At 40.4% G+C, this 14,114-nt stretch overlaps 1 protein-coding gene across 14 annotated transcripts in view; it reads right to left on the bottom strand.

Moving 5' to 3' along the window:
• Window positions 1–14,114, bottom strand: part of CCDC73 (coiled-coil domain containing 73) — a 115,249-nt gene that overhangs the window by 13,433 nt on the left and 87,702 nt on the right. For all 14 annotated transcript variants that reach the window (XM_042472332.1, XM_042472315.1, XM_042472324.1 and 11 more), the window contains 4 exons: window positions 12,199–12,258; window positions 9,068–9,172; window positions 6,486–6,596; window positions 5,100–5,310 (listed from right to left, as the gene is read on the bottom strand). In XM_042472332.1, the coding sequence (XP_042328266.1) occupies window positions 5,100–5,310; window positions 6,486–6,596; window positions 9,068–9,172; window positions 12,199–12,258 (487 nt within the window). The remainder of the gene's footprint in view (window positions 1–5,099; window positions 5,311–6,485; window positions 6,597–9,067; window positions 9,173–12,198; window positions 12,259–14,114) is intronic.

Below are 14,114 nucleotides of genomic sequence, written 5' to 3'. Positions count from 1 at the left end.
TAATGAATTTTAAACATGGATCTAGTCTAGGTGTGATCTAAAAATTTATTGGGTTCCCATTCCAACCTTTCTTTGTTACTCCCCAAATGGATGTACTGAAATAATTTTATTCCATTATAAAATTCTATTAGAATCCAAGCCTCACACTCATTACTGTTATGTAACTGTTGTTCAAGTAAAGGTCTTTGTGCTTCTTATTTAGAATTCACACAGCAGTGGTCTTACTCAAGCCAATTCAGGCAACATTTCTACATTCAGAAACATTTGATTGTGCAGTAAGTATGAAAATTAAAACAAGAAATGATTGGATTTGGCTTCTCCCCCCCCCCTCCCCCGTATGTACTTTCATTAGAGACACATTACTGCTGGTGTCATGATGATGATGATGGCCCAAATATGGACATCTTCACCTTCCTGAACTCCACCCTCCTCTATTTCCCCCCATTGCCTGTGAGGGCACCGCCACAATAAAACGCAAAGCTGCATGTGGAGGAAAGACCACAACTTTATTAACGCAAGCATCAGCAAAAAGGTAGGGTTGGCCAAAAGCATGAGTTCTGGATCATCTTACAACCCGCCGTTGTAGGATAAATGGCATGTCATATAAAGCAAGGCATCAGGATGAGCTAGGGGCTAGATTACCACCCTCTTGTATCCATGCAACCCACAGATTGCATTTAACTAAAGCCCCTAGTCACTGAGAAGCGGTGTCACGTTATGGCCCCCGCAATGACCACAACGTATGCCCTCATCGCTCCCGTGTCCCATAGGGACTCCCGATACGGTGCTATGCAACCTTATAGACCATGCCTACTAGATCCAGAACCTCTGCTGCCGCCACAAAGGCCGTTCCGAAGGAACGCCACCACCAACCCTACCCCACAAGCAACACCAACAGGGTTCAAAAGAGCTGCCAAGCCGGCCTGACCCATGCCAAAAACGAAAAAGTCCAATGTGACTGCAACATATCACGTGTTCAGCCTGGCGGAAGCACATCTGAGAAAATGCATAATGTCCACCAATAAAAAGCCAGGTTCCACCTCAACGCCACCAGAGTAGCAACCAGTAAGCACAGTCATCTGGCTAGGCAGCGGATCAGCAAATAACAGCAATGTTGGTACTTAGCCCAAACCTGCAAGTGAATGGACTGAACAATTTGCAAAAAGCAAAACAGTATAACGATCCAGAGATCAAACATGCACATGTAAGGAAGGGAAAAAGGGGGGTACCAACACGAACCAGGTGAACAAACCACAGCTCAAACATGGCTATTTAGGAGCAGGGCCAGCTCCCCCGCTGAGAAGAGAGGGAGGGCGAGGGATCCGCGAGGCCTGAGATGTGGGAAGGACTAGAGAGCAGGACAGCCTAGCATGAGGACCTCTGCAAGAAGCACAAAGGTGATCAAATTTGCATTGTGGGCGAGAACACTTGCCAACATTAAAATCTTGGCAAACAAGGCCCAGACTAACAGGGGGGCAGAACAAGTGGAAGAGGCAGGTGGCATGGCCTGAGTTCCAACTTCCAACAGCCAAATTGCGGAGTGAAGGTGATCCCATCGCTCTCTGGAATTCTGGGAGGCATGCTGGCAAAAAGCCGTATCATAAGCAATAGCTGCCGAATCACCAGCGAACTCTCTGGCCTTAAGGACATGCAGCAATTGACTGTCAAGCTGCTAAGCCCGTTCAGGGAAGGCCATGGCAACAACAGCCCTGAAAATGGTGAAACCTTCTAGCCAATGGTCAAAATTGCAGTCAACCGGAGGGGAAGGGGGGGCCTTCTTTTTCCCTCTGGTAGAGGTGACTGCCAAAGCTGCTTGACCTGTCGGAGGAACCAAACCAAAGACATCAACAAAACAGCCCTTGAGGATCAGCTTCCTGGTTTTGGAAGGTAGATGAGAGCCAGGAGGGCACTCTCCAGGTGCGCAAACCGGAAACCCTTGTGCTTCCTGGTCGACCCAAACCCCCTGAAGACCGCGTCACCAGGTACGACGCTTGATGACCCAACGCGGCAGGCCTGGGGCCATGGCATGCTCAACCCAAAAGTGATCTCTGTCAGAAGATAGCAGTGAAGGCATCTTGAGCAGCTTGCAAGGAACAAGCCCAACGATGTCTTTTCTTGGCTCTGCGTCCTTTCTTGCGCCGTCTACGTCTGTTGTCACCATCCCCATTGTCTATCACCTCGCCGTCCGAACTGGAAGATGCTGACGACGTTGAACTGGAGCTGGAGGAAGACAATACTCTCAAAGGCCTAACTGTCCCAGGAGTCCTGTCACAAGCAGCTGAAGGTACTTGGCTAGAAGATGTAGCTCCCTGATAACTGGCAACTGACGGAATTGAAGTAGATTCTGGAACACTTGATCGGCAGGGTGCAGTGGCTTTAGCAATCAGCTCAGCAATTGAATGTGACAATTCCGACATCGCCGATTGGGACAAACAAGGAGCAGCTGGAGCTGGACCAACACTTGAAGATCCAGAAGTAAAAACAGCTCTGGAACCTGAGCCCGGCGTACCTCCGAAGGAGGAAGTGGGAATGACATCCAAGGCCAGCATAGCCGGAATATTTCCAGCTTGCCCAAATGAAATTTGAGTTGACAAGGCAGGGGGTGCCTTATGACGCCCCGCTTTGTTGGGCATGATGAAAAACAAAGTAAGCCAATTACCAGTAAAAATGGATAACAAAATTAGACAGGTGGCTGAGAGAGTGTTACCAGTCTGAAAATGTCAACAGATAACAAAGCAAAAAGGCCCCAACCAAATAGACCCTAAAAAGGGGGACCAGCAAGGTTGGGGCTACAAACCCCAAATTAAGCCCAAAAACAAGCAAACAGGGTTTTAAAGCGCAACCGCACACTCACCAAAAACAAATTAAAATTGTCCATAAGCAGAAAATGGGGAGAGAAGCCAGCAAAGTACTCTCTAGCTGGGCCCCCAAAGTGAGGAGCACAGCCCAAAATGGCAACTGCATCGCCTCTCTCTCCCCCAAGGCCGCAAAAAAGGTGGGGGAGGGGGCAATAGGCCCCCATCTTGTAACGCAGGGCTGCAGAGGACCCCTGGAGTAACGTGGGGAGGAGGGATAAGCCCCTTATGCTCGCCTCCCCGAAAGCTCAGCTCTGCTCAGCAGCAGAGCCGAGCAGAAATGGCACCGAGAAGGACGCCGCATGGCCTTTTTATAGGCGTTTTCCAAAGGTGGGGGCCAAGAGGGGAGTTGCTCCGCCCCCAGGAGCAGCCAGCCAATCGGCTGCCCTGGAGGACCAGGGCGACCATAAAGAGGGACAAGCCGCCTCCTAGAGTGTCGCTCAGGAAGCGGAAGTCCCTCCCTTTTCCCCCTCAGCTGGCCAATCAGAGGCCAGCGCACCCCAGCAATGCATGCTGGGGCGCGCCAGACCTCCGTGGCGCCTGGCCCCGGCGGCAACGCTTGCCTGCCCGGGGAGTCGGGCGGCAGCCTTTTTGCTGTCTTTAGTCAGGCTGATTTCCAGTTGTCCAGCAAAAAGGACCATCACCAGTTGAACAATGGGATGGATAGGGTATCATTAATATGTGTCAGTTTTATATGCACTCATGCATGGACCCATTCTGTCTGTGTATGTGTATGAGAGAGTGTGAGAAAGGGGGAAGGGAAAGAATCTTGATTTCAAAACCCAATTCTGGGCTTCCAGAGACAGTATCTGCATAATCTTGACAAAGTAATCACTGTATAAAAATATACATGCATACTATTAATTTGAGGAAATTATGGGATGTATGTTCAAAGATAGGGTGCAGAACTTTCTACTGTTTTTTACACAGTAGTCTTAAGCTATATATAGATATAGATATAGAGAGAGTTATAAACAGATATGAATAGAAACTGATGGGGTTGCATGATGCCTCATTTTCCATATTTATTTGATATTAGCGCATATTAAATGCAATTATCATTGGCATCTTGTGCAGGGTTCCAAAATCACCACCATCAACATTGATCTCTTTCAAGTGATAAGTCCTACCTTCCTTTTTTTTTTTTAATTTAGGTATTTATATCCCGCCCTTCAGCCCTAATGGCTATCAGGGCGGCTTACAATTATTATTTTTAATCAGACAGTTCCCTGCCCTCAGGCTTACAATCTAAAAGACACGACACAAAAGGAGAAGGGAATGGTGGAGGGAAAGGGGATGAGGTCCAGTGGTTCTTCTCTCCCTCTAAGGCCTGGACCAAGGCAGATGGACCGGAGATGGCACCAGGGAAAAGGAGAAGGTGAGGGGGGCATGGTTAGACCAGGAGGTGAGGTGAAGACTCAGCTAAAGGGTAGAATTTCTCAGGCTGAGATAGACCCACCTAAAAACAGGAAAAGCAACTCATGCTATCTATCATGCATAGATACAGCATGAAAATTGGGGGGGGGGGGGGTTGTCCCAAGAAACTATGAGTCAGTAGTCTGGAGAGGAAACATGGACTCAACATATAGGAAGAAGTGATGGGTGCCAATGAACAGTAGAGAAAACAACACTTAAATTTGTCCTTCTGACTAGCCCCATATTTCTAGGCCCCCACACTTCTAGGTAAATAAAAAGAAACATTAGTCGTGGTTTTATCACTCCAAGATTTAATTATACTCTTCTGTCATTGTATACTCTGGAAATCCTTGCACCTCACTTGACTGACATATCATTGGTTTTAACACACACATCTATCTAGCAAGCAATACAGGAAGGAAGGAGATTCCCCTTCAGTTCAGCAGCCTCACTTCATGCTATTCTGTTGGGAGTTGGAAAACAGTGTATCCCATTCCCCTCCCACAAGTATATTTAGTAAAAGATGGAGATAGTAATAGTTTCACATTTAATTGTTAAGGATGTCAGACCACAACTTTAAAATGAGCATCTGGCAACAACAAAAAATACTTGCAGAAGCCAATGTAATATTGCACAAACATATTTCAGCTTAATTTTGATATTTTGGTTAGCAAAGCAAAAATAATTATGAAAGGGAAAAGGTAAAGGTTTCCCCTTTGACATGTTTGTCATTTTTTTAAAAAAAAAGTAACACATTTAATTTTTATTAATATTTTTAGACAGGTTTCATTGTTATTACAATTCCAACAGTAACTGATACTAGCATACCTTCAGTGCAAACTGAACTCTCTTGTGCTGCATCTGCATCACTGTTGTTTTTTTCTGTTTGAATTTCACCAGAATCGAAAGAACAAGGCAGAATATTGGTTGCTCCAATTTCTTCTTCTGTAAGATTAGTACAAGCAGCTATTGTTTCCTGTGTATATTTGTTTTCTTCGTGGCTTGTATGCATTTGATTTTCATTGCATATATCTTCAGTCTGCAGTAAAAATAAAATATATCTTACTGTTATAATTTAACTTAAGTGAGGAGTGGAGTGTTTTAGAAATATTTTAACCCACTGTTCTTTCCTTCTGAATAATTTTCGGCACCCCTTTTCAAAAGGTTCTGAAACTGTTTTAAAAAGGCTGGTTTCAGGTAAACAAGACATTTCTATTGCCAAAACAACAAGAATGATACTTAATCAGAGTGGGGTGTGCATCCAGATCTGCATCCCATAGAAAGAAGAATGACATGCATTGAGATTTGTATTTATGTGCATACAAAAAAGTGAATGTTGTTCCTCTGCAATGCAGTATGGTCAATAGGGATAAGCAAATGGGGAGGTGGATCAAGTAGGAAACAACCCCTAAACTGGTGCCTAATGAGTAGCATAAAATAAAATGGGGAATCGTGGTTTTGTAGCCCTTGGTAGTGCACATTTGCACATTTCATGCTGAAATTCAAACCTCATAACAACATGGCACTGTATTAATGTAATATCTCTGTTACATGAATGAATGTAACATGGGATTAAGCTAGAAATTCCTATTCCCTGAATCTGACATTAAGAGATGAATGAATGCAGGAATGAAGTTTGTAGGGGAAAAGTGGCAAATGAGGTAAAATCTGACCATAAAATTATTTGCAATCTTGATTGATAAACTGCCTTAAGTATATAAAGTTTGTAACTGAGATTCAAGTTACCACAGAAAGTTCTAATTTGGATTAGGACCACCCTGAAATTTACATCTATTTCCTTGAAATTCAGCTCTAATGTTATTCTTATGAACTATGAGCCCCGTAGCCATAACCAGATTTGGGTTGCCACCTAGCTCCAATGCAAACTGAATAGGCTAAACCAATATGGCAAATACCACAATAGAACCTCCAGAAGGCTTCTCAACCTTCCACTATTAGTTTTGGGGAACCGTAAGAGTGTGAGGTGGAGAGGTTGAATTGCCCCTCTGTAATCTACCATTCCATCAATGGAAGTCCAGTGCTGGATACTGCAAAACGTATCTCCTTTTTAAGTTTTAAGTTTTTAGAGATAAATAATATTTGATCATATTTTTATTTATGTAATATTTTCTTAGATTTTTGGAACTGTGCGGAATGCTTTGTTTGTTGCTTGGAAACCTTGTTAATACACTAATATTTAAATAATAAACCAACCTCATTTTTCCAAGTGGCTTTTCTCTTCTCATATTCATTCTGAAGATTAAGGAACTTTTGTTCATTTTCTTTTGCCTTCTCCCTTTGCAGCTCATTATCTCTTTCAAGGATCTGCAATAAAATTAATTATCCAAAAAATAATCAATACCACATTAATGAATTTTGATGTGTTTTATGTTGCTTGGACCTTTTCTGCTAACATGCTCAAACTGCCATACAGATCAGTGATAATGTGCTATCTCAACAATAATTTTCATAAATTAACAGAAAGGTGCTTATAGTTTAGCTAACATGAAACAGGGGGAGGTTATGAAAAAGAAATGGCTATAAAGGGGTATAAAAATACTTGCCATTATTCAGTTTCACTGCATAAGTTTTAATGTGCTGAAAAAGTAATATAAAGTGCAGAGCTAAGAAATATGAAATGTAGCACATTCTAAACCTTTGTTTGTGGAGATAAACACTGCAGTACAACTAGAACATACTTTTATTATAGTAATCAAAGTTGAATTCATTTTATTAACATTCCATATAATTTAGAAGCAGGATTAATTAAAATTGGTAGTGCACTATAGTAAGAATTCTAGTTTTTAATATTTGTTTTATTTCCATTAATTTTTTTAAAATGTTGATCCAATGAAACTGAACAAAACTTTGTTAACATTATAATAGCATGCTATTGCTGATATTATTTAGAATTTAGATATTATGTAGTAGACTTTTGTGGCAAGCACTTCACTAAGGAAATTGTCATACTTGACATGAAAATTCTGGATTAACTTCATTGTCAGCCTTATTATCATACTGATAAATTAAAATAAAGTTGCATAAATCAGCTTTTATACATTTCTCAGGCAGAAGAGGATATTTTTTATCACATATTTTATAAAACATGTATTAAAAGTGATAAAAATGTAGTGTTTCCATTACCTAATACAGTATAAGTTGATTTGATGTGAAGAAAACATTGTAAACAAAATGTTAAGATATGTTATGTATGTGTGTTTTCTGTGATTCTTTAAAACCACTTCTAAAAAGTTCCCTTTTGGGGAGTGGGGTTTCAAAATAGCCATGCAATCCAAATTCCATGATGACTGTTTTGGAGTTTTGTTTTGTTTTTTTGTGTATAAATTATATCCACTACACTCAGTTCCTAGTCCCAACTAGAATAGACTTATGAAATCGATAGGAATTTGTTAAATTAATACCTACATAATTTCATTTTATTCTGTTACTCTATTTTAGTTGAGACAAGTGATTGGATTTAGGTCATTCAAAAAACCTGTAGACCATGGGTAAAGTGCAGCCCCTAGGCTGCATGTGTCCCAAGGAGGTCAAAAAGGTCTCTTGCATAAAAAGGCAAGTTTTTTGCTCCAAAATAACCCTCTAGGGAGTCTTGAGGGCATTTCCACTGTGTTTGGAGCCCCCCCCCCCAATTGTTTCCCAACATTTTTGCAATTTCTTCCCCCAAAAAATATTTGCCCCCAAATGCCTTCTAGGGGACATTTTCCACCACATTTTGGATCCACCCTGGCCAATTTAGGCCCAAAAGAAGCTTTAAAAATGCAAGTAAATAGGAAGTGACTTCTGCTCACTTTGTAGCCTTTGGGGGCAAAACGAATGTGTGTGTGTGTGCGCGCGGGTGCATGCGTGCACACGTGCACACATGAACCAGTGCAATGGGGAAAGTCTTCCTAGGGGGTTAAAGCAGCCCCCTACCCTCCAGAGATACCCACTCCTACCATAGACTTAAGCTGGTGCAATCCTTCGTAGCCTATCTCCTATCCTATCTGTTTTTCTGCATTAATAACTTTCGCTGTCTTGACCACACTCTGATTTTGCTTGGCATCATGGGCCCTGGTTTTCAACTGGGAAATGTTAATTTATTTTTAATTTATCAGTATGATAATAAGGCTGACAAATGTTATGTTGCTTGGCCTTTTGTTCTTATGGTTTTCTGCTCTGGCAAGTTTTTTTCTTGTTCTTAAACTGTTGTTAATTATCTGTCTATATTTAGCGTTCACCACCTGGTGTTATTATTTGTGAGCTTGATTGTTGTTTACTATTTTAAAAAGCAAAGCATAAAATGGTCTTAAAACTGAATGGAACAAAAGATCAAGATTTGTAATTCAGGATGTTGAAATTCTATGGTGGTGGTAGTGAGTATTCATTTGATGTAACTACAAAATTATTCATGTTGTAGTGTGGTCAACACAAAATATGATCTACACATGAAGAGAAGTCCTTTAATGACTTTAAAGCAAATGTTTACTTAAATGAGAAAGTGTCTTCTCCTTCAGCTGGAAAACAAAAGATGAAGACAGCCCTATCTAAACAATAATAATCATTTTAGCACAGCTCCATATAGACCACTGCAATCTGCTTTGATGTAGGCCAGATTGCAGGAAAGGCTGTAAGGAGAGATAGTTGTTCCCATCCGATTTACTGTCAGAAAGGCCTTTCCACTTGGAAGAGATAATTTGAATACTAACTTAATTGCTCAAAAACACACAATACTTTAAAAATAAAGTCTTTTTAAAAGGATTTGTAGATAGCTAAAGAATCCATAATGAACACCTGACCTGGCATTTTTTTTTCAGTTTATTCAGCTCCAGCTCCATTTTTCCATTTACTTCTGTCTGTCTGCTGAGTAATTGCTGCATATGTTGTAGTGATGCAATAATCTCCTTATTTAACAAAATGAAGACATTGTGCTTTAAATGAAAGTATTATTCTGTAAAGGTCAACATGACAACACATGCAAATATGTTTTCATTACTTTTATTATGTTAAAATAAAGGCTTCCATCATAACCTCTGGACTCCATATTCAGACTATCAGGAATAAAACATGGCAGCATATATTGCCATATTGGTTGGACTCGTATGAAGGTGGAACTGGTAGTGGTTGATTTCATCAAATTGATGCAGCTGGATTTCAACATTTCAAAGGAACATACATACCACGGAGGTGGTGTTTACATATATTTATATGTTGTTGTTGCGTGCCTTCAAGTCATTTCCGATTTATGGCAGCCCGAAGTCCTATCATGGGGATTTCTATCATGAGAATTTCTAGGCAAGATTTGTTCAGAGGTTTGCCATTGTCTTCCGCTGAGGCTGAGAGCATGTGACTTGCCCAGTGTCACCCAGCGGGTTTCATGGCTGAGTTGGGTGTCGAACCCTGGTCTTCAGAGTCATAGTTCAACACTCAAACTACTACACTGGCTCTCTATGTTTATATATAGATGGCAAACTACAGCTTGGTAACCTGACATCTGCTAATTTAATACTTATATCTGTACAGGCTGCTTAAGAACCTTAACCAATTCAAGGTAAATTTCACATCAAAATTAAACACTTGAGTGCATCACTTTTGTCCTTAGTAGGACGTTAGAATCATTGCATCTCCATATAGTGAAACATTCCACTGTATGCATTCCACTGCATATAGTGAAACATTCCATAGGCCCATGCTTGTTATGTATTTCCAAGCACTACAGGAATATTAGACAGAGGATACATGTGTAATGATATCATTTATATACATATTAAACAAATCAAGGCCAGCAGACATTCTTGCCATTCACCTTTTATTGTTTAGAGCTGCTTTGATAATTTTCTCCTTACCCATTCTTTTCTGAATTACAGTATCAGAATATAAATTATTAAATTCAGCAAGTGTTTGTCCATCCCAAGCCTCCAAACTTTATACCACAACTTCTCTCAGTTCTATCAAAAGTTAAGGTCAGATCAAGGCAGCATTTGCTTTCCTTCTTAAAAACAGGGACACCAAATCTTTGATTCCAACCACTGAGAAATTTGCCAACCAAGGAGATTATCATATGGGACTTGGATGTGACTATCCCCAACAGGATAGATGCGCATTTAACCCTCAGAGACGGATCTTGCCACGTCCTCCTATGGTCGGGCCACAGGAAGCCCATATGCAGCCTATGCTTGTCCTGTAGCTTTTCAAGAACGGGGTTTCCCATTCTTGAATAGCTACAGAGTAAGCCCAGGTTGCATACGGGCTGCCTACGGCCCGACTGTGGGTGAGTGCAGTAAGATCCATCACTGAGGTTAAGCACATTCAAGTCCTATCTCCCAAGTTAATATAAGTAAAAAGCTTGGCTAAATTGGAGGCCTGATGCTATCCTGACCTGGGTCCTAGCCTGAGTTGGTCCTTGGGCCAGTGCAGGGATAGTTGGGTGTTTACATGCACGTATACTTGTTGCCACACCATGGCCCACTACTGCTGTGTGCCCCTAAACTTCCTCCACCATCACTCCTACTGAGAAGACCCACACACATCACCATGTCTGACATGGAAATGGGCTGTCTGGCTGCACTAACATGCAAAGACATCCTGTTTCCACTGTAGATACAGTGACGGGGGTCTTTTCAATAGGGGCAATGGCGGAGAAAGGTAAGGGGTGTGTGGGACCATCCAGTTTGCTTAGTCATTTTGACGTGCACTAAGGCCCCCCTTGGGCTGGGATCGGCATCGAGTCTGCCCAATCCTGTCTGAAGAAAATTGGCCTGCATTGTTCAAATAGGATGATATGAAGCTGGGGAAACATGGGCCTTTTGGCCCATGCAGACAGCCCCGTAGTCCATCATTCCTATTGTGCAAAGGCCACCACTTAGCACTGCACCTCTTAATAGGATAGGATTTTCTTTTTCTTTTCCACCTGCAGCCCTCTGTGCTGCCTGAAAACAGGGTCTGGTAAGTTTCCCAGCTACCTTTACAGCTAGTTTTGATGATATCTGGGAGCCTGTAGCACGGGCAAGGTTCAGCTTCCTCCTTTTTCCACTGACAGTTCTGTTAACGCAACTCCACCAAACAGAATCCTGGCCTGAATGTTTTACTCATGTTCCTTTTAATGAATTAATATATTATACGAAGTAGAAAGTTATGAATGACAATAATACCTATAGTGCATTACTTTGGGTGGGATAATGAGGGCATAACAAGTTCCTTTTGTAAAAGTAAGAAGTAATGTCATTACCTTGTAAGTATAACAAATTACATTCACTCTTTTTGGTGTAGTGATTTGGGCCAATACTGCATTTTAAATGTATTTTAAATAACAAAGATACAAAATAAATTTTAAAGAAACATTTTAAATAATGGATGATGGCAACTTTCACTTTCCAAAAATAATGAGTAACAGATTACTTTTTAAAGAACGTTCCAATCTCTGAGCAGAACCAGACGTTACATGTACTTGGAGGCTGGGATTGAGTTAAGCTTGCTTCATTTTAAGTATATATAGGATCAGCCTGTTAAGAGTAGCAAAGATTTTCTGTCAACCCACTGCCAGAATCTAAAGTTTCAGAAGTGATGATGGGGCCCAGGAGCATCCTTTGACAGTAAGTCTCAGTAATTAGAGAAGACCTTATCAACATTGAGAAGACAATTTGTGCTGAATAGTATTTTTTCAACATTATCTGACCCTGACAGCTTGACCATCAGTTCTTAATGACTACGGCAGAAATGGACACCTCATTGCTACACTGTTGATGGTCAAGTTTAAGCACTTTGTTAACGAAGTAGATAAAAACAACTGAAGATACTCCCTCCACCCCAAAATACCTTTGTGTAATATTTTGCATCTTTATTGTTTGAAAGTCTCTTTATAACTGCATCTATTCTTAATAAATATTATTAATATATAATACATTTATAAAATGCTGTGTTGACAAATTACCTGCTTTTCTTCCTTAAGATGTGTATTTTCTTCAGTTAATGTTGTATTTAACTCTTTCTCCTATAAATTAAAGAAAGACAGTGGGCCAAATCCAGTTGTCCCTTTATAGTTTGTACAGTACTGTTGTCTCGTATGCACATCTCCCCATATGGAAAAGAGTAGCTAAAAGTGCAGTGCACAGAGCATGAGAAGGAATGGGGAGCAGCAAAGGACAGCAGAATCATGCTGTATCAGGGTTGGATTGATCCTGCCATCAATACTGAGTAGTCAAAAATGTTGATTTATTTAAAAACAACTATGAAAAGACATGGGGAGAAATGAGAACTAATTTGAAGGTGTAGGACAAAATGAATCGTGGCTTGGAAAAATAGCAGTGATAAAAATGAAAATATTGCTGAAGTTAATGTTTCTTTTTCAGAACATCCCTATCATAACAAATAATAAACCATTTAAGTTGTGGCATGAAGAGCTATCCAAATTTATCTGGAGTGGGAAAAAACTGAGAGTGAGGTTCAAGGTGATGCAAGACCTGACCTCGAGAGGTGGCTTAGCGTTGCCTCATCTTCTAATATACTATGAGGCATGCTGTACGGAATGGCTCTTAGACTGGTTTCTGTTAAAAATAACAAAAGAACTCTATGTCTTGAAAGCGTAGATTTACAGTTCGGATGGCATGGATAACTCCTATATGACAAGCATAAGGTACATAGAGATTTCTCAAACCATTTTGTTAGAAAACCGTTAATGTCGGTATGGCTAGAATATATCATGGGCTCCCAGAATGGACTTCAATACATAAAGCATTCCATAGAAGGGAGAAACTGAAAGATGACCGATGGATAACTTATGTGGATTTGACATATAAGAATGTGAGGGATATGAAATTGGAATTTAAATCATTGGATCAACTACAAAAAGGTTATGTTTGTGGCTGGCTTTTGTATCGCCAGCTTAAGGAGAGATTTTTGGCAGACAACAAGCTGATAGGCATAAAAGTAGGGAATTCTAAATTTGAAGAAATTTTAATTTCAGACAATCACCGTAAAATTGCTTTGTTTTATACATGTCTTTTGGAATGGGACTTGGAAGAAGAGGTGATTAAGGAACAAATGATAAAATGGTCCCAAGACATAAAACAAAGCATTGGTTTAGATCAATGGGAAAAATCATGGAACTGCAGGCTGAAATATACCCTCTGTAATGATCTAAGGGAGAATTTCTTTAAGATGCAGTACAGGTGGTATTTAACCCCTGCTAAATTGGCAAGAATCTACAAAGGTGTTTCAGACAAATGCTGGAAATGTGGGCATGAAATAGGTATATTTTTCCATGTATGGTGGAGCTGTAGATGGGCCAAAAAGTTCTGGAGAGTAGTCCACACTGTCATTGTAAAAATTATTCATGTTAGATTCCAGTTGGACCCTAAAGTTTACCTACTCAGTATGTGCGAAAATGAGGAAGTAGAAAATAAGCATGGGAGATTTTTATTCTACGCAACTACCAGGATTGTCTTTGCTAGCAAATGCAGAGCTACGGACTGCCCTACCACCGATACTTGGCTGATTAAACTATCGGAACTGGTTTGGATGGATAAACTTACTACAAGTTTGAGAGGTCAACATTGGGAGAAATGTAAGGAAGTCTGAGAACCCTTCTACAAATATATTGATGAACATTAGGTAAAGGATGATAGACAATTATATATGTATATAATTAAGCTTTAAGAGGTTCAAGGGACAAATGTATATAGATAAGACTATAAAGAGAGAATTATATGGATAGTTCATAACTATTTAAGTTCTAATTTATATTATGCCCTTAGTAACCTAGAACTAAGTAGTAATGGTATCTACTATAAGTACAAATATGACTTGGTTGGAATTCTGGGAGTCAATCTTTGTGTTTTTGTTTTTGTA

The sequence above is a fragment of the Sceloporus undulatus genome, chromosome 1 (assembly GCF_019175285.1).
Source record: "Sceloporus undulatus isolate JIND9_A2432 ecotype Alabama chromosome 1, SceUnd_v1.1, whole genome shotgun sequence".
In the NCBI taxonomy this organism is placed as follows: domain Eukaryota; kingdom Metazoa; phylum Chordata; class Lepidosauria; order Squamata; family Phrynosomatidae; genus Sceloporus; species Sceloporus undulatus.
Note: the sequence above shows the minus strand (reverse complement) of the source record. Positions and strands in the feature narration are given on the sequence as shown.